The 24,550-nt window shown below is 46.9% G+C and overlaps 1 protein-coding gene and 1 long non-coding RNA gene across 4 annotated transcripts in view; one reads left to right on the top strand and one right to left on the bottom strand.

Annotated features, from left to right (window-relative positions):
• The first annotated feature begins 623 nt into the window (after window positions 1–623).
• On the top strand, window positions 624–22,633 carry LOC113908502. 2 transcript variants are annotated; one of them, XR_003515506.2, is made up of 5 exons: window positions 624–660; window positions 1,095–1,260; window positions 15,609–15,753; window positions 18,709–18,792; window positions 22,015–22,633. It is a non-coding gene; the product is annotated as an uncharacterized LOC113908502 (long non-coding RNA). The 2 variants fall into 2 exon arrangements; XR_003515505.2 differs by lacking the exon at window positions 22,015–22,633 and having other exon boundaries at window positions 18,709–19,190.
• The window catches only part of TNFAIP8L3 (TNF alpha induced protein 8 like 3), a 35,772-nt gene continuing 16,424 nt past the window's right edge, over window positions 5,203–24,550 (bottom strand). The window contains exons 1-3 of one of the 2 annotated variants that reach the window (XM_027568688.2): window positions 17,931–17,989; window positions 7,599–7,857; window positions 5,203–6,700 (exon numbers count right to left, since the gene is read on the bottom strand). In XM_027568688.2, the coding sequence (XP_027424489.1) occupies window positions 6,138–6,700; window positions 7,599–7,617 (582 nt within the window). In that variant the 5' untranslated portion in view covers window positions 7,618–7,857; window positions 17,931–17,989 and the 3' untranslated portion in view covers window positions 5,203–6,137. Of the gene's footprint in view, window positions 6,701–7,598; window positions 7,858–17,930; window positions 17,990–24,550 lie in introns of those variants that run through there. The other variant, XM_027568687.2, reaches the window with a different exon arrangement.

A 24,550-nucleotide genomic window follows, 5' to 3' on the forward strand; every position in this document is an offset into this window, starting at 1 on the left:
GACACATTACTGAGTCTGACACATCTCAGTTTGAAATGTATGTCTCAGTAGATGGTTGGTCCTGACATTGAATCCCAGTGGGCCCCAGCTAAGCTGCTGACTGATTGGCTTTCTACCTCAGCTCACAGTGTTCAATTCTCTGGTCCTTATGGAGTCCTAATTTTTTAAAAAAAGATTTATTTATTAGAGAGAGAGAGTACAAGTGGGAGGAGAAGGAGAATCTCAAGCAGACTCCATGCTGAGTGTGGAACCCGGCATGGGACTCGATCCCAGGACCCTGAGACCACGACCTGAGCCAAAACCAAGGGTCAGATGCCTAACCGACTGAGCCATGCAGGCACCCCTGGAGTCCTAATTTTACCTTGCATTTTCTAGCTTAAAGCTTTTCCTCTCTAAAATCATGAACTTCTATCTAGGATCAAAAGTCCTGAAGGGGATTATTGAGTCATTTCTCAGTCTGTTTGGAAGCTATTGCTTCATTTCACTAATGACTAGTTTCCCTTCTAAGAACCATACAAGGAAAAAATGCCCAGAGCTTCTCTCCTATGATGCTCAGAACACAGAACTGTGGAATGAGAAGGGTTCTTAGCGATCTTGGGCAGCTCTGTCTATGTTCATGGCCCGAGGGAGGCGAAGCGTGAGGAAGTCACCAGATAGCAGGTGAGCCGAGACTAAACCTTCTGACTCATGGCTCGTCCCACGTTCTACACTTTGTACTGCCTAGGAAAGCCACAAAGAAAACAAACCCCCAGACACCTGTCTCCCCCAAACCAAACCCACCATCTAGTTCTAAAATCAGGTTGTAGCTGTTTCTGAACCACCAAGTAGGGGCTGCCCCATCCCACCACTGAAGGAGTAAGACCTTCTCCCCAGGGAAACTCAGCTCTGGGAGGTGGAAGGAGCCCAGTCACACGGAGGGAAACAGCCCACAGGCTCCTCCTTCCCAAGTGACAGAGCCTGGAAGAGTGCTTTTCTCCCTCCACAACACAACGGATTGCGGCTCCCCGGCTAGCCTCCAGCATCCGCTCCGTGCCAAGCTCTGGCTTCCATCCAGCCCCTCCTCGGGAGCCAAACCCCAGACTCTCTTGTCCTAGGAACTGGTCCAGAAGGGCTTTGGCAGTCGGCAAGCAGGAGCTTTATACCACGGCCTGGGGGGCCCGGCTGCCCAAGCTCTGGCTGCCTGGGTGGGTGGCCAGGACCCCTACTCTGCAGAGCCCTGCCCCAGCACTGCAAAAGAAGGACAAAGAAGGGAAATGACAGGTTAGTAGCAGTACTGAGGGGCTGTTGGGGGGTGGGGGAGTGAGCGATGGCTTGCTCTGGCTGGTTCTTCCTTCTTCTGGGTGTGGAGGAGTTCGATGACACCAGTACCTGAGTGCCATGTGCTTTCTTCTTAAGTTCAGCCAAGGAGTTAGCTCCTGGGCTCCCGGAGCCACGCACCCTCTTCATGCCTGGGATTTTGCATTTTAGCAAAGCTGGCACTGGGATAGAATGCGAGGGGGTGCAGGCAACTTCTCTGTTCCCTTCCTTGGAGGGAACAGTGCCTGCGGTCTCTAGTGATGGCCTCTCTTGTACCTTGGAGTTTCATTATTAGGATTGCCGGAAGGGGTTGGCCAGTTCTTTGGTTTCTATGTGGGAGATTTTCCTGGCCAGTTTCAAAGGGCAGGCAGGACTTGTGGGAGTCCGGCTCTTCCTGCAGCCCGTCGCTGTGTCCCTCAACCGTTGTAAGGCACCGTCGAGGACAAGGCGGCACTTTCATATGTTAACATTTCTCAAAATTGAAAACCCACGGACCCTGAAGACCTACAGACCCATTGCAAAAGTACATTCAGTTAAATTCTTGATCATTCGGCATGAATGACACTGTAAGCACCAAGAGAAACATCCTCCAGCTATAAAGTCTCATCCCCACAAGATTCAGAAAGTACTTACACTGATGTTATTTGAGAAAAAAAAAGTTGCCAGAATGAAACAAAAATCCCAGACCCCCTTTAGAACTCATGGCCTCTTCCCTCTCCCCTGCTACCACGCCTTCTTTCCCTGAGCCCCTGCCAGAACTCTCGGGGACTCCTAGATGCCATTTTGAGGAATGGGTTGTAGAAGAGTCTTCCCCCTAACAACAAAAAACCTCCCTCTAAGGAAAGAGCAGGAGGTGGGTCTGGTCTGTGGCCCCCATAGCATAGTCAGACTAAATAAGGGAAACTGGCCACACAATTTGGAGTTGGGAGGGCCTTGGGGACCCACCAGAACTCCGTTGTCAAAGTCCCTGTCCATTACTGGACAGCTCCTGCTAATGCAGTGTTCTCACAGCCAAAGTTAGCTGATCTAGAATTTTCACTGATTGGTTTTGCTCTTGACACCTGAGACCCTACTGAATTAAAAAAACAACCCCCAAAGATGATGGGACAGGGGGCACGCAGGCCTGATTTGAACTTTTTTTTTTTTAAAGATTTTATTTATTTATTTGACAGAGACAGCGAGAGAGGGAACACAAGCAGGGGGAGTCGGAGAGGGAGAAGCAGGCTCCCCATGGAGGAGGGAGCCCGATGTAGGGCTCGATCCCAGAACCCTGGGATCATGACCTGAGCCGAAGACAGACACTTAACCGACTGAGCCACTCAGGCGCCCTGAGCTCTTTCTCTCTCTCTTTTTTTAAAATATAAATGGATGCAAGAAGTTCATTGAGGAGCCAATGAATGTACTGATTTGCTTCTGAAGAATGTACAGATGGGGGAGGTGGGAGTTTGGAGGAGAAGCACAGATGGAGGAGTCTTTTCATTTTGATTTGTCGCTGAGCAGAGACCTGGAGGTGCCGAGGGTGTCGAGACTCACCAGATGCAAACCCAGGGAGGAAGGGCGACACGGACACACGGCAGGCACAGCCGGCAGGAAATGTGTTTCTGCAGGGCTCAGATGCCTGAGGAAGGACACACAACCAGGGATGGGGGATTTCAGCCCAAGTCCGAGGTCCTCCCAGGTGACAGACCTGGGTGCTCACAGATGGCTGAAGACCTAGGGATGTGTCCCGATGACGGAGGCAGACTGCTCCTGCCACCCCCACTCTTAAAGAATGAGTGTCGTCTGCGCCCTTGCTTGCTGAGCCAGGCCCTGCTCTCTGAAGTGCACGCCGGGCCTGCTCGGTGGAGTGATTTTGTCCTGCGCTTCTCTTGAAATATGTGTTCTTTTTGGTGCCACCTGAAGGCAGATATTCTAACTTCCTCATTATTGAAAATTTTGTAGAGTTCTGAGCACAAATGCACATCTATAGAGTCCTGTTTTGGAAAGCATCTAGCATCTGCTGGTCTCTGTCATATATATATATATATATATATATTTTTTTTCAGCCAAAACAGCCTTTCAGGGCCACAGAGTGATGTGGGTAGAGTCCTTAGGATAAACCAGTAATGCGATTCTTTTTTTGGTTCACTAGATTGTTATGTGAAGTGTTTGAAATTTGTAAGCTTTTTTCGCTGGCTGATGAAACTTGATAATCACTTGAGTTTATATGCCAATGGTTATGTTTAAAATGTACACACGGCATTGATTTGGGCTATTTTTAGAGGCGTGTGGGTTACTTGGGCCCGGGTAGCCCACTCCCTCTGACTACTGTTGATAAGCTTGAGATATACCCAACTGGCGACGCGCTAGAGAGCCCCTTGGCTACCTCAGTGGCGGGGTGGGGTCTAAGGCAGCAGAACAGATTTTGGCCTACACTCTGGTTTTGCACTTGCTGAGACGTGCTGGTGGAAGTGCTCGTCCTTCTCTGATGAGAACAAGGAGGACCCAGTTACCTTAGGGACTCAACGAACTGTCAGAAACTGATGTGTGTGGTGGCCTGTGGAGTGGGGAGAACCTGGGGACCCCGCCTTCTTCCCTGCTGTTTCTCAGATGGACAGAAGATAGTCCCACCCAGTCCTGGTGGGTCTGAATTCTCCGGGTAGCTGCTTAGTGAAAAAAGGACCTGCTGCTTCTAGAACCATCTCTCAAACTAGGAAGGAGTCCTTTTTTTTTTTTTTTTAAAGAAGGGTCTTTTATTTTTTTTTTAAAGATTTTATTTATTTATTCATGAGAGACAGAGGGAGAGAGAGAGAGAGAGAGAGAGAGAGAAGCAGAGGGAGAAGCAGGCTCCCAAGGAGCAGGGAGCCCGATGCGGGACTCGATCCCAGGACCCTGGGCTCATGACCTGAGCCGAAGGCAGACGCTCAACCATCTGAGCCACCCAGGCGCCCTAGGAAGGAGTCCTTAATCAGACGAGTACACCGAGGCAGGCATTGAGGACACGATGTGAAAAATCAGCCATTGCTGGGCTGCTTACTGTCTAGTGGGCGACTGGGAAGGGAGGAGCCTGTCAGCTGCAGCTTCCATTGCCGGGACGACCTCCCCAGCCCACATGGGCACAGGGCATCAACATTGTCCTCAGGTCTGCGAGGGGGGGCTGGGAGCTGACTGACGTCCCTATTCCCTTCTGGACATCCTTCCTATGAACTAATTTTTATTTTATTTTTTAAAATTTATCTATTTGAGAGAGAGCAGAAGTGAGCATGAGCTTGGGGGAGGAGCAGAGGGAGAAGCAGACTCCGCAGAGCAGGGAGCCCGACGCAGGGCTGGATCTCAGGACCCTGAGATCATGACCTGAGCTGAAGGCAGATGCTTACCCAACTGAGCCACCCAGGCACCCCTCCTATGAACTACTTTTGAGTGCTGGCAGCTGAAGAACTTAACTGATGGTTTGCACTGATGTTGACATGAGGTGGCATGGCCACTGGAGGCTCACAGGACATCGCCTCACAGCCTTCCACAAACCGTCTTCTGAAGGGCTGAGCCAGGGGCTGAGCTAATGTGGTATTCTGACATTATCAGCAGGTACAAGAAGCGGCGTGGGATGGGAGGTGATGCAGGAAGCAAGTCTCCTGACGTGGTATCCTGCAGACAACATGAGAAGGCAGACAATACCCTGTTCTGATGTTTGTGAAGAACTGATAAAAATATGTCAGAAGCCACAGCGTGAAAACGAGGCTGGGAGCCGGTCAGAGAAGGTGGCCACATGTCCGTGAGCGAGCTGGCCCTGCCCCCCTTCTCGCTCCCTCCCCTCCCAGGGTCTGAGTGTCCTGCTCGGCATTGTCTGCCTTTCAATCCCATTGTTAACACTGTATCTAACTCCAAGGCATCTTATTTATTTTGAAATCACAACTCCAAAGCCTCTTGTTCGAAGGGTAGTTTCAATTTATTGATGAACCAAAGAAACTAGCACAATGGGGCTGTGAAAGGCCAGGAGAGAGGGATAGGGGGTCGTTCTGCCCGCTCTCCCATGCTTCCGGGATGTGCCCTCTGCACCTCAGGGGTGGCGCCCCTCGGAGGGGGAGGCCGGGTCTGCAGGGGGCACGGTTCTCTGCCCCTGTGTCAGGCGTGGGAAATTCTCCACACCCCCACCCCGCTGGCAGGACTCCCTCTGCGGCATCATCAATCGGCGCCGGGGACCTAAAAACACAGCCCTTGGAGAAAAGTTTTCCGGTCTGCAGCTATGCTTTTTCATACCTTTGTATTCATTTGTGCGTGGAACAGCACATCTGGAGACAGACTGTAGACCTGGCCCACTAGATACTGTTATTCTTTTCTTCTCTGCTGCATAGTAGTCTAGATCCAGGTGGGTCCCTCTCACACTCCACAGAGAAAATAATAAGACCTTACGTTAGAGTTTTCAAAAGCGTGAACGTATGTTGCTTCATTTGAACCTGCGAGTAGCCCTGGGAGGGAGGCAGGCGAGCGTCGTGCTCCCAGGATCCCGAGGATGGCTGGGCTGGTGAAGCCGGGAGCCAGATCCAGGTCCTCCATCTCCTGGTCCAGGGCTCCTTCCACTCCACAAGATGAAGCGAGCTCACCTTGATGAGCACAGCAGCCTTCCGCTGAGAAGGGATGATGTGTCCTTCGGGCTGGCGGACCAAGGTGACTGGAGGTACAGAGCTTGTCAGTGGGCTCAGGGGAGAAACACACCTGAGTGAAATCTGGCATCAACAGCAGACGGGTAACTAGGGCAGGGCACGGGCATCTTGGACGAGGGTTTCCTGTTTTCTGGATTCTAACCTGGACCACACCGGGTGCTGTAGCTGGAACTCAGCAAAGTCCAGGAGGAGAGAAGGCATTCAGAGGACTTTCTCATCTAGCAATTTATTGATTCCTTCACACATCCTCTTGAGGTTGGGCCGGCAGTCTCCATCCAGACTATACAGGGTGGACAGGAACTCCACATCAGCAAAGTGGTTGAAGACATGGTTGATGCGCCCGTGGGTCCGGGGCGTCAGGTGTCGCTGTACCAGTTCATGCACCAGGTCCTTGCACTCGTGCAGGAGCTTGGAGAGCACGTTCCTGTCGAAGGTGTATTCCACCTCATAGAAGCTGACGATGGTCATGGCCGTCTGGTTCAGCTTCTTCCTGAGCTTCTCCACTATGACCAGCTCGTCCTGGCTGAACTGGTTGTGCCGGTAGAGTATTCCGATTTTGATTGCCACCTTGATCAAGTCTTTCATGATCTTGTGGGCTTCCTTCTTGTTGTGGGTGTGCTCTCTGGTGACTTTGTAGAGCTCATCGAAGATCTCGCTGCTGGTGTCATCAATCAACATGTTCGCCATGGTTTTGCTGGCGATCTTGCTCAGGATCTTCTTCTGGGCTTGAAGGGCAAGGCTCTTTGAACTAAAAACGTCGGGACCTATCATGAGGAAAGAGAGAAAAGTTATAGAAATATGAGAACCATTTATTATGTTTCTCCAAGGGAAACACACTAATTTGAACTTAGGTTCCTAGAGCAAAAACTCATGCCTTTAGATCCCACCGCTCCCTCACCAAACTCCACCAAAGCCCGGGATTGCTCCACTGTCCTCTCCACATACCATGCTTGTTTGCCCTCTTGAATCTTCTCAATCGCCCTCTTCCCTCTCTGGCAGGGGTCTCCTCTTTTCCGGGCCAAATCTCACCTTTCCAGACCTAGTTCATGCACAGTGCCTTCCTGACCCTATTAGCTCACAGAGAACCCCACCATTCAGTTGTGCAAATTACTGCTTAACGACAAGCATGTGGTACCAACATCAGCGCCATGTGCAAGGCGGACATACCCAGGCTGATCACGGCGGTCTTTTTGACTGAGTCTCAGAATCCATATTTTGAGTCTCAGGGGTCTTCTTTTTCACGTTTCGTATCTTGGAAATTGGTATGTGTCTTACCGTCCCTGTTCCCAGGGGGCACTTGTGCTGTGGTTGTCGTCTTTATCTATATGAAAGCAATTTGCACAACAGGAGCCGGAGATTTGGGAGAAAAGTCAAGGGCACTCGGAGAAATACTGCCTCACCAACGCCCTCAGTTGGCATAGAGAACAGAAGGGCACCGTGTGTGAAACACACAGACAACTCCAAGTCAAAGATGCTTCAGACGAGTAGTGCCCTGAATGTGAAGCAGCTTAGAACAACCAAAGTCAATTGATGTCTCTTCTTTTCCACTTTATGAATGAACAAGAGTAATAGATGTTAACCCCCCCAACTATGTCTAAGTAAGTCCAAAAGGATCCTTCAATAAGTACAAAATTTCTAAGTAAAAAGAAAGCAGTCACTCACAGTTTAATTGGCAGCACATTCTTCTTTCTTAAGAGCACATAAAAGAGTCTCTTACAATTGATGGTGTCTTAGATTTGATGAACTACTCCATGAAGTCGCCAATTAGCTAGAGCTGACATCAGAAACCCACTGGCCATCTCTCTACGGTAGGTACACGTATTATTACTCTTCCAGAGGAGAGTCAGGTTGCCCGAGGACGGAGACAGTGTCTCCCACAGCACCCAGCTCCGTTCTGGGCACAGGGATGAAATGGTGTCTTCTAGGTAAAATACCAGAGAAACAGTGCAGAAGAAGAAGAAGGTAGTAAAATACAGTGCAAATTTATATTAAAAAGTAGTTTTCCTTTGAGAACTGAAGACCCTTCTAGGATCCATAGAGACTGTATCCAGTGCTCTGTGGCCACAGGGAAGTGACAGATAGGACAGGCAGAGTGGACACGTGGCCATACGTGCCGGGTTCTGCGAGCCTCGCCTGGCCACCCCACCTTATGTTCCACGTGCTCTGCCCACCCTGGACTCATTCGCTTGGTGGACAGTGATTAACACCCAGATGCTCAGGTCTCATGGACAGACTCAATAAACACTCCCACACAACTTAAACAAGGCTCATATGTACTCCCTCCACCCACCTGCCCCCTCACAACGGGCCCTGCCTTGCTCCCTCAGCCCTGGGCCCTTCCAGGACAGTGTCTCCTGCTCTCAGGCTTCTAGCTGTTTCTCAGGCTGCCAGCTCCGAGGGGCGCAGGCTGGAGTGGGGTTGGTGTGGCAGGGTCAGCAGCAGTAAGGCAGTCGGGGCCATGGGCACCCTACAGCCCAGGGAGCTCTCTCTCTCTCTCTCAAGTCTGAAACCATAGAATGTTCAAGCAACTTCGCAGTCAAGTGACCCTGACATGGGCAGGATGTTCCCTTCAGTCGAGGTGCAAAGGAAACCAACAGCATGTCCTGACTCTTCTTTACCATGAGAAAGTCCAGACCTCCTGATTTATGCCTTCCAGAGTTTGTAGCAAAAAATACCTCTGCCCAGTCTGACCATCTGCTACGGTCACCAGATCTTTGTGTGAATGACCTTTGTTCCCCAAACATCAAATTCGTATTCCATGGCACCTGGGTGGCTCAGTCGGTTAAGTGTTTGCCTTTGGCTCAGGGCATGATCCCAAGGTCCTGGGATCGAGCCCCGCATCGGGCTCCTTGCTCCTTGGGGAGCCTGCTTCTCCCTCTGCCTCTGCCTCTCTCTCTCATGAATAAATAAAATCTTAAAAAAAATTCATATTCCAAAGACAAATATTTACAAGTATTGAGGATGCTCAGAAGACTGTGCTGTATGCTTTAAAAAAAAAAAAGAAGAAGAAGAAATCAATCCCACAGAAGAAGATTTAAGACTTAAATAGTGGCCCTGCACTAAAATAGGTGTATGCCTACTCAGGTTATTATTCTGATGGGAACAATGGAATCTAGATGGATCTTTTCTAGAATATATATATATATATATAAATGAGTCATTTCTTTGTAGATATAGCTCCTCCTAAAAGCTGCCTGAGAACGAGGTGCATTAAGAGGCTCTCTAGAAATGCAGCAAGCACAGGGTGACACAGAAGCAGCAGATCAAATGCATAGACGGCCACGAGAATGTACGCTCTGTGAGAGCCAGGACCTGTGTCTAAGCCCTACCATGTGCCCGGTGCTTCACGCACTGGTGGCCCAGGGCAGGTGCTGGGGGAGGAAGGGAGTGCGGGCTGGCACTGCGCCAGGTGTTTCTTGGTTCTCACTGGTGGCTGAAGCTGCCATTTTTATCAAGGCTTCCTTCCTAGTCTTTTCCCCTCCAGCAATCCCAACATTCTTCTCTGGACCAGTAGCTGTCACACCTTTTGCTCATATATTCCCATAAGAATTTTGAAAAACTACGCACCTCCTTGCACCCTTAACTTGACAGCAAGTATTTTTCACCTTAAGGTTAAACAGTTATAATTTGTAAACAGATATAACTTCTACATATTATAAAGTGAGTATTTAAAAATTAGCCTGTTAAATCATTCTTTTAAATATGTCCAGTATAACATAGCACTACAGTGATATAACACAAGCTCTTCTTTAAAAATTAGAAATGTTAGAGATGCCTGGGTGGCTCAGTGGGTTAAGCATCTGCCTTCAGCTCCGGTCATGATCCCAGGGTTCTGGGATTGAGCCCCACATCGGGCTCCCTGCTCAGCGGGGAACCTGCTTCTCCCTCTCCCTCTGCCTGCCGCTCCCCCTGCTTGTACTCATTTTCTCTCTCTCTCTGTCAAATAAATAAAATCTTTAAAAAAATTAGAACTGTTACATTGTTCTTTGGCCCCCCTTGAAATTGTATCTCTATTCCATGACACCCAGAGAATTTTAACTTAATATATTTTTATGCTTGAAAATGTTTTATTTGATCAATTCATCATAATTCTCTACAGCCAAAGGATGCATACAAATTGAAATTTAAATTAAAAGACGATTCCAATGATCATAAATCTCCAAGCCTTAAAACATTTCTTCTAGAGTGAGTTATTTTGGGGTACAATATAAAATATTAAAATGTTGATAAACACTAAACATAAAAAATAAATTTTTATTGGAGATGCACCTCCAAATGAGATGTTAGGGGTGGGTTTGGCGTCTTCAAAGAGGCACCACAAACACCAAAGCGCCACGTCCTCCCTGTGTCTGACCAGGAAGGTTCTGCACCCCAGGGTGATATATTTGTCCCTGTAAGAGTCTTCATGGGTGAGAACTCTGACTAAAAACAGTGGAAAGGAGAGAGGTCCACCATGCTTTGACCTCAGGCTGTTTCTCAGGCAGGAAAGTGTGAAAAGAGTATGTATTGAGGTGAGAAAGAGGAGTTGGATCTATAAATCAATTCCCTCAAAATCGTCCTCATCTGCACATCACATGGGAGGTCTCTGGACTCTGGGCAGTGCGAACACTACACGGAATTCTCCTCTTCGGTGAGAGCAGTAGAGTTCCAAGAGGTGATAAGTAGTACTCTCTGGGGGTAAAGAGATTCTTGACCAAATAAGTTTGGAAAATACTGGGTTAAGCCATTAGACAGATTTCTTTTCCTGTGAGACTTTAAAACACTCCTTTAATACATTAAGGTGTTTTATCAACTCTCTGGGAGGGCTGGGTGTGGTAGGCAGAATAACGCCCCGCCGCCAAGATGTCCGTGTCTTAGTCTCTGGAACCTGTGAGTGTGACCCAACAAAAGAGACTTTGCAGATGGGACTGAGTGTAAGGATTTGGAGATGGAGAAATTACTCTGCATCATCCAGCGAGCCTGATACAATCACAGGGGTCTTTCAAAGTGAAGGAGGGAGGCAGGAGAGAGTGGGCCAGAGGGGTCCATGATGGTGGAAGTAAAGGGTCAGAGTGATGTGATCGCTGGCTTTGGAGATGGAGGAGGGAGCCACCAGCCAAGGAATGTGGCTAGCTTCTAGAAGCTGGAAAAGGGAAGGAAACACAATCTCCCCTAGGGCCTCCAGGAAGAATGCAGCCCTGAGGATAACACTGATTTTTAGCCCTGTAAAACCCACTTAGGATTTCTGATCTCTAGAGTTGTAAGAGGATAAATCTGTGTTGTTGGAAGCCACTAAGTCTGTGGTAATCTGCTTTGTAATAGCAGCAATAATTCACGTGGATAGACGTGATGTAGCTTTTCCCAAGTTTATCTGGTCAGGGAATTCTTTTTGTCTTTTGAGTAGAGTGACCAACTGCCCTGGTTTGCCAGGATTGAGGGGTTTCCCATATAGCTGACTTTCAGTGCTGGAACTAGGTAAGTGGCAGGCACGTTGGGACAAGTGGGTCACCCTAATCCGAAGCCACCAGTGAGGCGTATATCACTGAGTTAAACATTGAAGAACAGAGAAGTAATAAAAATTTCAGAGGATGGCAGAAAATCATACATACCTGCCATTCAAGACGCTATCATCTCAGCAGGTAAGTTGTACACTCATATTACCACATTTACCGATTTACTGCCCCTCTCTACTTGCTTTTTATTTCTGTAATTAAACTTAACCCTTGTTTGCTCATTTTGGGCAAAGTCCCTTTTGTCCTTTGGTTGCTCTGCAGTTATTGAACACTTCCTATTAGTCTGGCTCTATATGAAGTGCTACGGGGGAAATCCCTCCAAAATATCCATTTGGGTCCCACTCTGAATATGGTCCTGCAGGGACGGGAGACACAGACAAATGAAACAAAATTCAGAAACATGTGAAATAGCCCAGAACGGCTTGAGTGAGAACAGCTGGGGACAGCTAAAGGCAGACTTGAATGTGGATAGATGGGGGTGGCTACCATGTTACAAAGTGGCTTCTAAAGCCAAAGATACAGGCTGGTAACTTCCCCCTAATCACAAAGGCTGGTTTTCCTGCTAAGTTTTCAGCCATCTCTATTGTATAAGAATGTGTTATTTACCTATACGGGGATTTAGGGTACAGCCTTCCAGGGTGAGGGCTCAGGAGGGTCACAGGTGTAACGTCTCTGAAGCCCAAAATATCAAGAGTCTACAGCAGGGGAACCCAAGGATCACCAAAATTACCAAGAAAGCTTTAAGAAACAACAACAAACAAGTAAATTCTCCTACTCTACCCCAGACTGCCAGTATGAAAATCTTCAGGAGAGGGCTAGTAATCCCAAGCTCCCTACATGACTCTGACGTGCTGCGTGTAAGACCCACTGATCGGGACATGCCCCGACATGGATCCGACTGAACACTTGTCCTGCTAGGTGCTCTGGGAGAGAAGGGTCTGTGGTCAGTTACAATGAGCTTGTGGGTGACCACAGATTATGGCTGGCTCTTGAGGCTTTGCCGTACTGGATAGCTTATTAAAGGCTTTGAGATGTCCCACTGTAAAGACACCTGTGTAGTTTTGTTTAGTCTTCCTACTCTCAAACTTACTGAGCCTTACAAAATTTGTACACACACACAATCATCTTGCAGTATATATTATGAAAAATGCTGGGATAGGATTGAGAGAAATAAAATCAAGACACTCTGGTCAACTTTTACAACTCCCAGGGATCTGCTGGACAGGGGTGAGGAGAACCAACGTCTCCAACAGGTGTGCATGATTAAAGGGAGGTGTGCAACAATGAGGGAGAGCCAGAGGGGCAGTCCTATTCAGAAGACTTTTGCACAGAGAAATCTTCGGACTGCTTCCTTCCATCCTTTCTTCTCTCTCAACCTTCTGCAGGGGGACTACGTGGGTGATCAGGGAGGAAGAGTGCTGGCTGAGAGGAAGAATGCGAGTTTTGGGAGCCAAGGTCAGGAGTGTACTTGGATATTTGGGGAAACAGGCCTAACCGGTGGACACATATTTGTTTTGGGAAAACATCAAGAGATCCAGGTTAGGTCTTGGAGAAAACTGTCCCCTCGTTGCCGTGTACAAGCCTTTGGAAGGCTGTTTTGGCCAGGGATAATTCTCTTAACCGTGTTCGTACAAAAGTTCCCATTCCCCAGCCATGAAAGCTAATGAGTTGTTTACAACACCTCAGAATCTCTGAGAATGGAGACAAAAATGTGATCATTCAGCTACTATATAGCTCCCCTGACTGGTACCAAGAGACAAGATGGAGGCTGTGAAACTGATCGCTGTGTCATAAACAGGGGCTTTCTTACACCAAGATTGATGGAAAAGCTCCAGTGAGAGCAATGTGAGGTTCGTGCTCTTAGAATAAGCCCTCTTAGAATATTTACAAGGAAAAGAAAAGTTTCAGAGCTATGTTGGGAGACTCCATGACAATGGTAGCCAACTAGTTCGAAGAGAGAAAGCAAAAGATAATTTAAGCAGGTCCTTCACTAAACAGGAAAGTGCTGGGGCCGGCCTGAGTTGATGCTTCTATAAATGATGTCCAGCCGTAGTACAAGGGATGTTTCCACATTTCTAGACAACACTAAGCTCTCCCAGATGGTGAAATGCCAAACTGGTGGTGATACACAGCAGGAAGATCTTACCGAGCTGGGTGAGTGGGCAGAAAAGAGGCAGATGAGCTCTAGCGTGGTAAGAGCAGGTAGTACACGTTGGGAAAAATAAAGCAAATGCTGGTTATGAGGGATGAAGCGCTCTGAGCATCTGCCCAGGATGTGCTGAAGTACAGAGGGCCTGGGGGACAGACTCCACCCTTCTCTTCCTACTCTCGGGGCTCTGTAACTTCTCTGCTTCCAGTTAATGCGAGTGTGGATGGCTGTGTCAAAATAATAAAATTGGAAATTATCTGTCTTAGCCAGTGGTACACACAGGATCACGTCACTTCTGTAAACAGCCTAAGATGATGATGGCAAGGAAGAGAGTCAGCTAAAAGTGGGAAGTAGAAGTTAGGAGTGGAGACGGTACCCAGAGCAAAACACCGTCTGTCCGGGGCGCCTGGGTGGCTCAGTCATTAAGCGTCTGCCTTCGGCTCAGGTCATGATCTCAGGGTCCTGGGATCGAGCCCCGCATCGGGCTCCCTGCTCAGCGGGAAGCCTGCTTCTCCCTCTCCCACTCTCCCTGCTTGTGTTCCCTCTCTATGTCTCTGTCAAATAAATAAATAAAATCTTAAACAACAACAAAAAACCACACCATCTGTCAAAGCAGAAGACCCAGCGTCCAAGGAACGTGAGAGGGGCAAGACCCCGAGCAGAGGGCAATTAGCGGTAGTCCAAATTTCTGGCACGCAATCACTTATACATGACTATTGGGGAGAAAGTTCAAGCAAGCCTCCTTCAGATGCAGCAGCCTCACAAACTACTGGAACTTTCATGATGAGCACCTGTCTTTCTGTTCACCTGCACATGCACCCAGCAAAGCTGGCTGCACTGGTCATGTCCCTCGGGCTCCCTCCTTCACTACTGATAAGGGGCCAGGAGCCAGTGGGGAGACTGATAGTGTCTCCCCACCCTTCCTGCTTCCTTGTCTGTCCTCTGTGTGAACGATGAGGAAGGGGCTGGCTTTGGGGGTGAGGTGGTCTTCAGGATGGGACAAAATACCTTCTAGAGAAGACACTGCCTCTGCTTCAGTTCTTGTTTGTCCCCATGTAGCTACAGGGACAAACTATTAAGCAACCTTAAGTAGTGTTTCGAAATGCGAACCTAACAGAGTTATGGTTTCCAGAAAGATTACTAATTGAGTTGTTGCATCTCCAGTGGAGTCAAACTAGAAACCGCTGTCCTTCCCTTGTGGATTATATACTGCTGGAATATTAAAAACATGGCGCTGGAGGAGGTACAATGAAACAAAATCATTGAGTGATGGTGGGGTCTTTGGGTTCGGGACAAGCAAAAACTTGGATCCTCCCCTCTCTCCACAGAGAAATGATCAAAGCTTGGGAGCCCATGAAAAAAAGCCTTTGTTGGTCTAGTCCCTTTCATACTTGAATGAGATGGCATTTTTGGGACTTAAAAAAGGTATTTTGGGATGTCTTAAAAGGCATCACAGTAAAACTTGGATGGCATGGGAGGGTTAGGAATGCATTTTGCTGACTGCAGGTCAGTCCAGCATATCCTTGAGCATTCTTCGGGGCTGGGCCTCTCCTACCCCTCCAAAGAGAGCCACCTGCCTTGAGCGCATACCTCCTGGGCTCACCTCTGCGGCTGAGACCTGAGGTCCCCCCAATTTCCACTACTGCGGTAAGAAGCAAGCAGCCTGTGGGTCCTATAGGTGGGGTCACTGTGATGTGCCGGGCAGCAGCCTCTGCCAGGTAACACTGCATGGTGTGCAAAATGAAAATATTAGAACCTCTGTTTCTGCCTCCTTGTTTTCTTAGGAGAGAAGTGAAGCTTTCCTAACACTGAACATGCAGGCTGACCGGGGTACCCACTGGCGGGTGGCATTCTAAGGGAAGTGGGGAAAGTCCCCCACTCAGGGTTTGGAGGGTATTTAGTGTATCCCTCACTTGTTTATCCCCTTTCAAAAGTTTTGATATATTTCAGCATTTGTTTATGTGTGCTTGGTTAAACAGTCTCAGTGATTATATTATTTAGTTTTAACTAAACCCTCACAAAATGGACCAGTGATTTCAGAAGATTCCTGCAAGCAACCAAGCTGAGGACTGAAGACAATACACTAATCATACCAGCATAAGTGAAGAGCAAGGAAATGGCAGAGCTGACGATTATCCTCCTCATCGTAAGAGCTTTCCCACAGCCAAATTATAAGGTAAAAGTAATGATCTAATCAGATTGACAAGAAATAGGCCATAAAAATTTCAAAAATTCTAATAAGACGATTTGAAACATTTTACTTGCCTTGAGATATTCCCCAAGGTATTAGGAAGCCATGGCAATTAGTAAGACAGTGAAATGCACTGTGATTTTGATTTTAGCTTGTCCTATGGGTGATGGGGAGGGGCACTCAGGAACAGCACAGATGAGTGTGGGCGGGGGCAGGGATGAATCGAGGATGACGTTGAGGGCTTCTCCTAGCTTGGGAAACTGGGGGGTGGGGAGCAACGAAGGCACCACCAACTGAACGAGGCATCTAGGAGCTTGTGGGGTGGATGAATTCAGTCCTTAGCACGCTGAGTTCCAGGGGCTCTAGGGGAATCTGGGTGGAGAAGGTCACGGGAGCCTGTCCAGTAGGCACCTCACACCCACCTGTCCCACCCTGAGCTTCCTATTTTTCCACCCAAACTCTACCCCTTTGCATCAAGCAGGAGCCGGTGAAAAGACCCATCTTCCCTAAAGAATTTGTCAGTGGGGGATCCTGAGAGATAAACAGGTTCTTCCTTAAAAATTCAACTATCTAAAATTAGCTGGTTAAAGTATAGTCTCTATTCACAGCTTGCTGGGAATCACTTCAGTCAGAGCCACACTGTGTCCCTCCGAGGGATTCTCTCTCCCCTCTTTGGGCCCACCACCAAACTGCCCTTCCTAGTAAATGAAAAATGAGGGTAGGAAATGAGAGGCAGGCTTGGGTATGGCAAGACTGGGAGGGAGGGTGGAAGGAAGAAGGACCGAGTTGCCAGACAAGCAAATGGGGAGTAAGTAGTGTCGCACTGGCCAGTCGTTCTGCCTCCAGCTCAGGCTTGGTTGGAAATCTTGCCTCTGGCCCAGGCCTGGGAGCAGGCACAGAGTTTGGGCTTTGCCCTTGGTGGCTGCTCAGTCCTCGAGAGTCATTCATCCAGTGGTTTAGAAATGATTTGAGTGTTTTTGGGGGACCAAGCATGATGAATCTTTCCAGCTGTACTGGACATTTCAGGATGCTGTGCAAAGACACAGAAAAACAATGGTAGTCAAAATGGGACACTTCTTACAGGAGAGCTGATTCTGATTGTTGCAACACCTTGCACTGAATCATTACTCTTTTTTTTTTTTAAGATTTATTTATTTGTCAGAGAGACAGAGAGAGAGAGATAGAGAGCGCACGTGAGAACAAGCAAGGGAAGCTGCAGGCAGTGGGAAAAGCAGGCTCCCCGCTGAGCAGAGCCTGATGTGGAGACCTGATCCCATGACCCTGGGATCATGACCTTAGCCAAAGGCAGACGCTTAACCTACTGAGCCACCCAGGTGTCCTGAATGATTACTCTTTAAAAATAGCATTTGATTATCTTTAAGGAGAAGACCAAGTTTTTTTTATTTCAAAAAATTCCTGGAAAAAAACCCAAAAACTGAAAACCAAACAAACCTAAAAATTCCTGGGCCTTGAAATAACTTACTGTTCCAAGTAAGGTGAAGAGAGATTGGCAGGGTCAGCTGTAAGACCTACTCTCATTATCTCATTTTGTCTTAGACCCCTCCAATCAACCCACCCATCAGCACTGAGCAACTAGTCAACTAATAATCATGTCACAGATACTATGAACTGAGCACAGATTATATACCTGGGGTGGTGGATACCACGTATTTGATCTTCACAAGAGTTCTTCAAGAGAGGGATGGTGAGTCTCATTTTACAGATGAGGAATCTGAGCCATAGCAGATTTAAGTAATTCACTCAAAGCTATGGGGCTAGTAAGCAGCACAACTGCTGTTGGGCCCAAGTTCAAATCAACTCCAGACAAAGCCCGCCATCTTTGTCTTCTGGCATATGCTTTCAGAAAATCATCCTTGGCTCCTGAATGTCTGTGATTTCTCACTTATTTGAGACATTAAATAGGCTTCAATTTAAATCCCCATCTAGTGAGGAGATTTACACTTCATCATTTTTTTTAAATACAAAAAAAGCCATTCTTATGTGATAGAACAATACCACGTATTCATCAAAACTTCAAGATAGATGTTGCTTTCATTTTTAGAGGGAATTCTATATACTTCAACAGAGTTACAGATGGATTTTGTTTTTCCTATTGATTTACAGCCAGCTCTGAAAAGTGAATGAGTGATGATTTTACTTACCAGAGCTAACTGAGGCAGATGCGTGTGAAGTCACTGGGGGCTGAATCATCTCCCAACTCCACAGGTTAATTTTGGAGATCTGAGAGAGATTTTTGTCTTACTGCAGTAGAAGAGCAACCATCACGAAACACAACGTCTACTTACATGATTTCTTGAAACAAAGCTTATTCATCCCCTCCCCCACTCTCCCTTGCATCTAGTAAGTAACTGGTGTCTCTGGATGGTAGATCACATCCAGGCGTAATAACAGAGTCCCCTTCCGCAGTGCTTTATGCACACGAACTCATCATGCCCTTGCGACAACTCTATGAGCACACACCATCATCATCATCATCAACATCATCATCAACATCAGCAATGGCATTTGACGTCTTCCATCCAAGGAATCCACAGCAGAGAGATTAAATAGCTTGTGTGAAGCCACCATTCAGGAAGTGGCAGAGCTGGGTTCACACCCGGAAGAGGGCCCCAGAGTCCCATGCTTCACCCCTCCACACTAAACTGCCATTCGCGAGTGACAACCATCAATTAGTTTAAAGGTGTTTTGAATTACTGCCCACTTGAAAATGGAAATGGTTTCCCCCCCCTCAGAAAAATTAATTTTTTAAAAATCATGACACATTTCAAGTATGTAGACAGAATAGAAGATAATCTAACAAACTCTAGTCATTGGGCCACTGCCCAGATTGGGACAAATCTCAGTATTTTGTCCTCGGAGACAGAGCGAGGTAAAAAGCCCTTTGTTTTCAGCTCCCTCTCTCCCCTTCTATCTCCCCAGATCTAACTGCACTTCGGAAGCTGATGTGTCTTTGTCTCCTCCACGTTTTTACAGTTTTGCCTCATGAGGAAGCATGCATCACCGGTATATTGTTTAGAGTATTTTTAAACTTCAGATAAGGGTGTCATACTACACAGATTTTTCTGCAACTCTTCATTCAATATCATGCTTTCAAAATTTATCGAATCTAGTCATTTAGTTGCTTACGTGAATATACGATGTCTCCATGTTTCCTGATGATGGACATTTAAGTTCTTTCTCCTTTCTGCAAGCAATAAAGTCCACAGACCTGTCTCTCTGTGCACACACACGACAGTCTCCTGGGTTCTACATCTAGAATGTGCCTGCCGGCTCCTGGGCCGGAGGCTGCCGGTTGCTTTGCAGCAAGACAGCACTAATTTTCACTCTCACCAGCAGCCTGTGAGTGCCTGCAGTTCCATTTCCTCATCAACACCTCAAATAGGCCACCTTTTAATTTTCTGCCAATCTGATAGGTACAAAATAGTATCTTGTTTTAATAGATCTTTCTCTGCTAGTGAAATTCAATGTATTTTTGTGTATATTGAGCATTCAGGTCTTTCCTCTGTGAATTGCTTATTCATAGAATTTACTAACTCCTCTCCCCGGGCCCACTCCCCCACAATTGGATTGGACGTCTTTTTCTGGCTAATTTGTAGGAAATTCTTTTTTTTTTTTTTAAGATTTTATTTGAGAGAGAGAGGGCAAGCGAGCACAAGCAGGGGGAGGGGGAGAAGCAGAGTCCCCACCGAGCAGGGAGCCCGACGTGGGGCTCGATCCCAGGACCCTGAGATCATGACCTGAGCCAAAGGCAGATGCTCAACTGATTGAGCCACCCAGGTGCCCCTGCAGGAGCCTTTAATATGCTGTGGATTCTAATCCTCTGCTGATCACATGAGTTGCAACTATCTCCTTCCAGTCTGTAGCATTACCTTTTCACTTTATTTGTGGTGTCTTTAGTCCTACAGAAGTTAATATTTTTAACATAAGTCAAATTTATCAATGTTTTCCTTTATTGTTAAGTGCGTTTTGTATCTCATTTTAAGAAATCCTTTCCTGCCATGAGGTGAGAAGTGAGTGTCATATATTTTCCAGAAGTTTTAAGGTTTTGTTTCCCACATTTAGGTCATTAATCCATTTGGCATTTATTTGTGCATATTGCATGAGGTACCTTTTTCTCCTCACAATTTGTTCAATTTATTGAATAGTTCATCCTTGTCCCACTGACCTGTTAGGCCACCTTTTTCTAATCAAATTTCCAAATTGTGCAGGTCTGTGTCCTTTACTCTGTTCTACTGAACTATTTCGGTGCTGGCACCACACTGTATTAACTACTATAACTCAGAGTAAGTCTTGATAGGCCGTAGGGAAGATCCCCCCCACCATTTTATTCTTCCTAGAAATGGTCTTGACTGTTCTTGCCTTTGCTCTTCCATATAAATTTTAAGATCATTTGACCAAATGCCACGAACACCCTGTATTAATCCAGAGCAAACAGGTATCCTTATGATATCAAGCCTCCCACCCATTAGCATGATATATCTCTCCATTTAGTCAGATCTTCTGTGTCCTTCGATAACGCTTTAAGAGTCATTTCCATGAAACTCTTATATATCTTTCATTAGATTTACTTCTGGGTACCATAGTGTTTTGGTTGCTACTGCAAGTATAATTTTTTTCTATTATAGTTCCTAAATGGTTATTAGTGATATATAGGAACCCAATTGATTCATGTATCTCCAACTGAGAAATTTTGTGAGTTCTGTAACTAGTTCTAATTGATTTTATGTAGCATTTCTCAGATTTTTTTACTTGGACAACTACACTGCCTCACAAAATAATCTTCTACCTCCCGTTTCTCTTTCTTGCCTTGTATGCTGACTCGTAAGGGTGCTATTTGATATCCTGTCTTGTTCTCGACTAACAGAATGGCCTCTAAAATCCTCCCTGCCCCCCACCCTGGCCACATATAATCTCTGTTGTGGGTTTTTGATGGATACCACTTATCAAATTAAAGAATCCTCCATCTGCTTCTGTTTTGCTAATAAGGCTTTGTTTGAAGGTAGAAATGTGTATCTAATTTTATCAAATACTTTGTACCTATGACGATCACCATATGGTTTATCCCTTTTAATATGTGAATTTAACCAATTATTAAACGGCTTTCTGGTTTAAATCATCATTGCTTTCCCACAAGCCCCACTTCATCATAATGCATATTACATATGTACGTTATATATATAGTATGTATGAATATACACGTATATAATATACAGAGGAATTCCATACTAAGTATTGTATTTAGCATTTTGCAACTATGCTCAAAGGTGAGATTGGCCTATAACTTTTTCCTAGTACAGTCCGTCTGATTTTGATGTTCGAGTAAACTAGCCTCATGAAATGGACTGTGTAGCCTTCTTGTTTTGGGTTTTTTTTTTTTTAAGATTTTATTTATTTATTTGACAGAGAGAGAGAGCACAAGTAGGCAGGGTGGCAGGCAGAGGGAGAGGGAGAAGCAGGCTCTCCGATGAGCAGGGAGCCTGACGCGGGGCTTGATCCCAGTACCCTGGGATCATGACCTGAGCCGAACGCAGCCACTTAACCGACTGAGCCACCCAGGTGCCCCGCCTTCTTGTTTTTTAAAGGTTTAGTAAAACTCACCCATAAACCCACTTGTGACAAGTGTTGTGTTTTGAGACCGGGGATGAGTGGAGAATCAATTTCTTTAATGTTTATTCATGTGTAGAAGAGCAATAATCCCCCCAAATCAACACATACTTATGATTTTTTTTAAACTATTTTAAGCTCTCTAGATTTTTCTTTTCTTTCCCTAGAGCACCCACAAAGTAGGTAGCTGCTGTGAATGATAGATCACTCTCAGGAATAAAGTGATAAACACCATCCACTGGTGTAATTTTGAATACTATTCTCCTTGTTTTATTTTAAGAGGGGAGACCAAGTATCTATTTCTCAAAATATTTTCTTTCACAATATTACAAAAAATGATTAATAAGTATTGAGAAAAGTCAGAAAAGATGCATACACCAAAGGAAGAAAATGAGTCCCCCACAACCCCATCATGCATCACAGTCACCATGTATATATTCTGCCAAACATTCTCCCAGGCATATGCCCTTTCCCATTCACAGATACATGATCAACGAACACTATATTCTAATCTACGGAAAATAACAAATAACCTAGTAGCAGGCTGCGTGATGGGGGAAAGGGTGTCCAAAGGGGTCTACTAGCATATAGCAGGATTCTCTTCTATTGCCCCTTCCTAAGCCAGGTGGTGGTGGGAGACACCGAGGAGGAGCCCCATACACAGACCCCCTGGCTCTGTCCACCTCATCCCAGCCCTCCCAGGAGATGCCTGCTTGTTGGATGTCAGTCAGAGGACATGCTGAAATCAGACGCCACAGGGTGTCTCATCCCTTCACACGGATGGCTCTGCCTTAGCCCATCTGGCTGAAGACAGGAAGGTGACAGGAAGGTGACAGCCAATCAGTCCCAGAAATCCAGTCGGCTCTCCCTGGGGCTGGTGCGTTGGCCCCTTGTGACCACAGCTGAATGCAATGGATCCCTGCCCAAGTGGCAGAGGCGCGGTGACGGCTTGCTCCGGCTGAAGACCCCTCTCTCCTTGTGCTCTGGGCTAGCACTCATGTCCTTCCAGGAAGGGGAGCCCTCGCACCCAAGTCCAGCGTAGTCCTTTTCCAGTGCTGCACTGCGATCGGCACTGAGTTACTCCAGGACTGATGCTCGGAGGACTCATGTACCCTCACAACGAGGGCAGCGTCTGCCATGTACAAGTTGCTCAACAAATGTCTGTAAATGAATAACCGGATGGATGATGTGGAGTGTGCTTTCTCATTCTTGGACGCCCAGATTCTATCGGTTCAGGGTACACACTGGCACGTCGTGAGGACGCACGAAGTACCTGCTGAATGGAATGCACTCAAGCACCTTCTGAACTCAGCACGAGGCCCGTGCCCTGCCTTTCCCAGGCAGTCACCTGCGTGGCCCAGCTGGGTTCTGCCTGTCTGCACCCCTATATGCAGCAGCGTCCCCTGGGTGCCCCCTGTGCCACCCCCACACCCATGTTCACTCCAGCAGGAGCCCTCCCTCCGTGGCAGGAGCACCACCCTCCTGCCACCCCCTGAGCCTCCCATTCACGTCCCTTCATGCTCACCCACTGTTTTAACACCCAGGAGCTGCTGGGGATCAGAGTAGCACAGGCCACGTCTGTCTCTCTGGATGATCCCCTCTGTCTGCTGGCGGCTCCCAAACTGTTCACCATGGCAGGCACCGAAACCCCAGGCTCAGGCCAGCAGACTGCTAACAAGGACACCGGTAGGATGCTGCATTCAGAGCCATGGGAGGATGCCAGCTTGGTAATATGTGAAATTAGTAAACAGACTGATGTAATAAAAATGTCAGCCTTTGGAATTCTTCAATTTTTGGAGCGTAGATATAAAACCTAAGACATTAAAAAAAATCAGGCAATAAAATGGAACACATTCCAGTCTATACTGGAAAAAAAAATAAAATATGGCCTGAGATAGTGGGCATGTAAGCCTAAAGGAATGAGGCTCTTGGAAGATGCTGTGATTAGATTAATACAGCTTAGTGAGTTAAAAAAATGAATAAACAGTAGCTGTACTAGAGAGGTCGGAATACATGAGGGAGAAGAAACCAGAAGGTACTTCTGGGTGGGAGATGATCTGGCAGACAGCACTGTGCCTTGTTCAATGTTCTAAATTTTTTTTTTTAGTGAAATATAAATTTTGTACAATGACATTTTTGGATTTCAGTCAATTTGAAAGTGGAACAACAGGAAAGGGGCACATGTAATATATAGCTAATAATACCCCTTACATATATTCTGTAGTAATTGTTTTTTTTTTTTTTTGGTCCATGGATTTGAGATCTAAGACAAAGTCAGGCCACATTTTGGATATCCACTGGTGCCATAGTCATTTCTGGCCCCGGGGAATGGCGGTGTTGGGGAATGGAGTTTGCAGATGGGAGGTGAGACAGCAGATCTCTCATTCCCCTACGAGGCCGCTGAGGTTAGACTCCCAAGCTCGGCTGGGACCCCTCCTCAGACAGAACCACTGTGAGCCAAGAGGGTCCCACTCACATAACTCAGGAACCAAACAAGCTGTGGAGACTCATGTTCCTGGAAGTTACACATAAACGTGTCTTTCTCTGAAACTTCCTTTCTAAATTAAACGTTTTCCACACTTGTCCCAAGGCAGTAAATGTCTCTAACTTATTTACACATCATGGTAATAGAAGAAAGCACCACCACAAGGTTTTACCATTTCAGATCAAGTCATCTGGTGTGGTCACCCCCAGATGCTGACAATGGCTGTCCTGTGGAATTGGGATACAGAGCCATGGCCAAGGAGTCGCTCCCCCACACAGCGGAAACTGTTCCTGCATCCAGCCTCTGCGCAGGCAGCAGGGTGTGAGAACAGAGCCCCGCTCCCAGGCTGCCCCCTAGGCCCCCAGGGGGCTCACTGTGTATCATGGGCCCAAGTCTTCACCTTCCTGGTTTCTTGGTCTGTTGAATAGGGGAGCTGGACTCGATGAGTCTGCTAATTTTATATTAACTTCTTCAGAATCAGAAAGTGAGTTTTTAAGTCCATTAAAGAACAGCACCGAGCATACATGAGATATGAGCTGATACCCACAGGATGGATTACCAGGCTTCCTTCTCTCACACCGATTCCCCCCATCCACCAAGCTTTCTCCCAGCTCTGCAACTGTCCGTTTCAGCAGCGGAATGCCTCCTCTTCCTCCCTCCTTGAAAAACCGG

The sequence above is a fragment of the Zalophus californianus genome, chromosome 6, assembly GCF_009762305.2.
Source record: "Zalophus californianus isolate mZalCal1 chromosome 6, mZalCal1.pri.v2, whole genome shotgun sequence".
Taxonomy (NCBI): Eukaryota; Metazoa; Chordata; class Mammalia; order Carnivora; family Otariidae; genus Zalophus; species Zalophus californianus.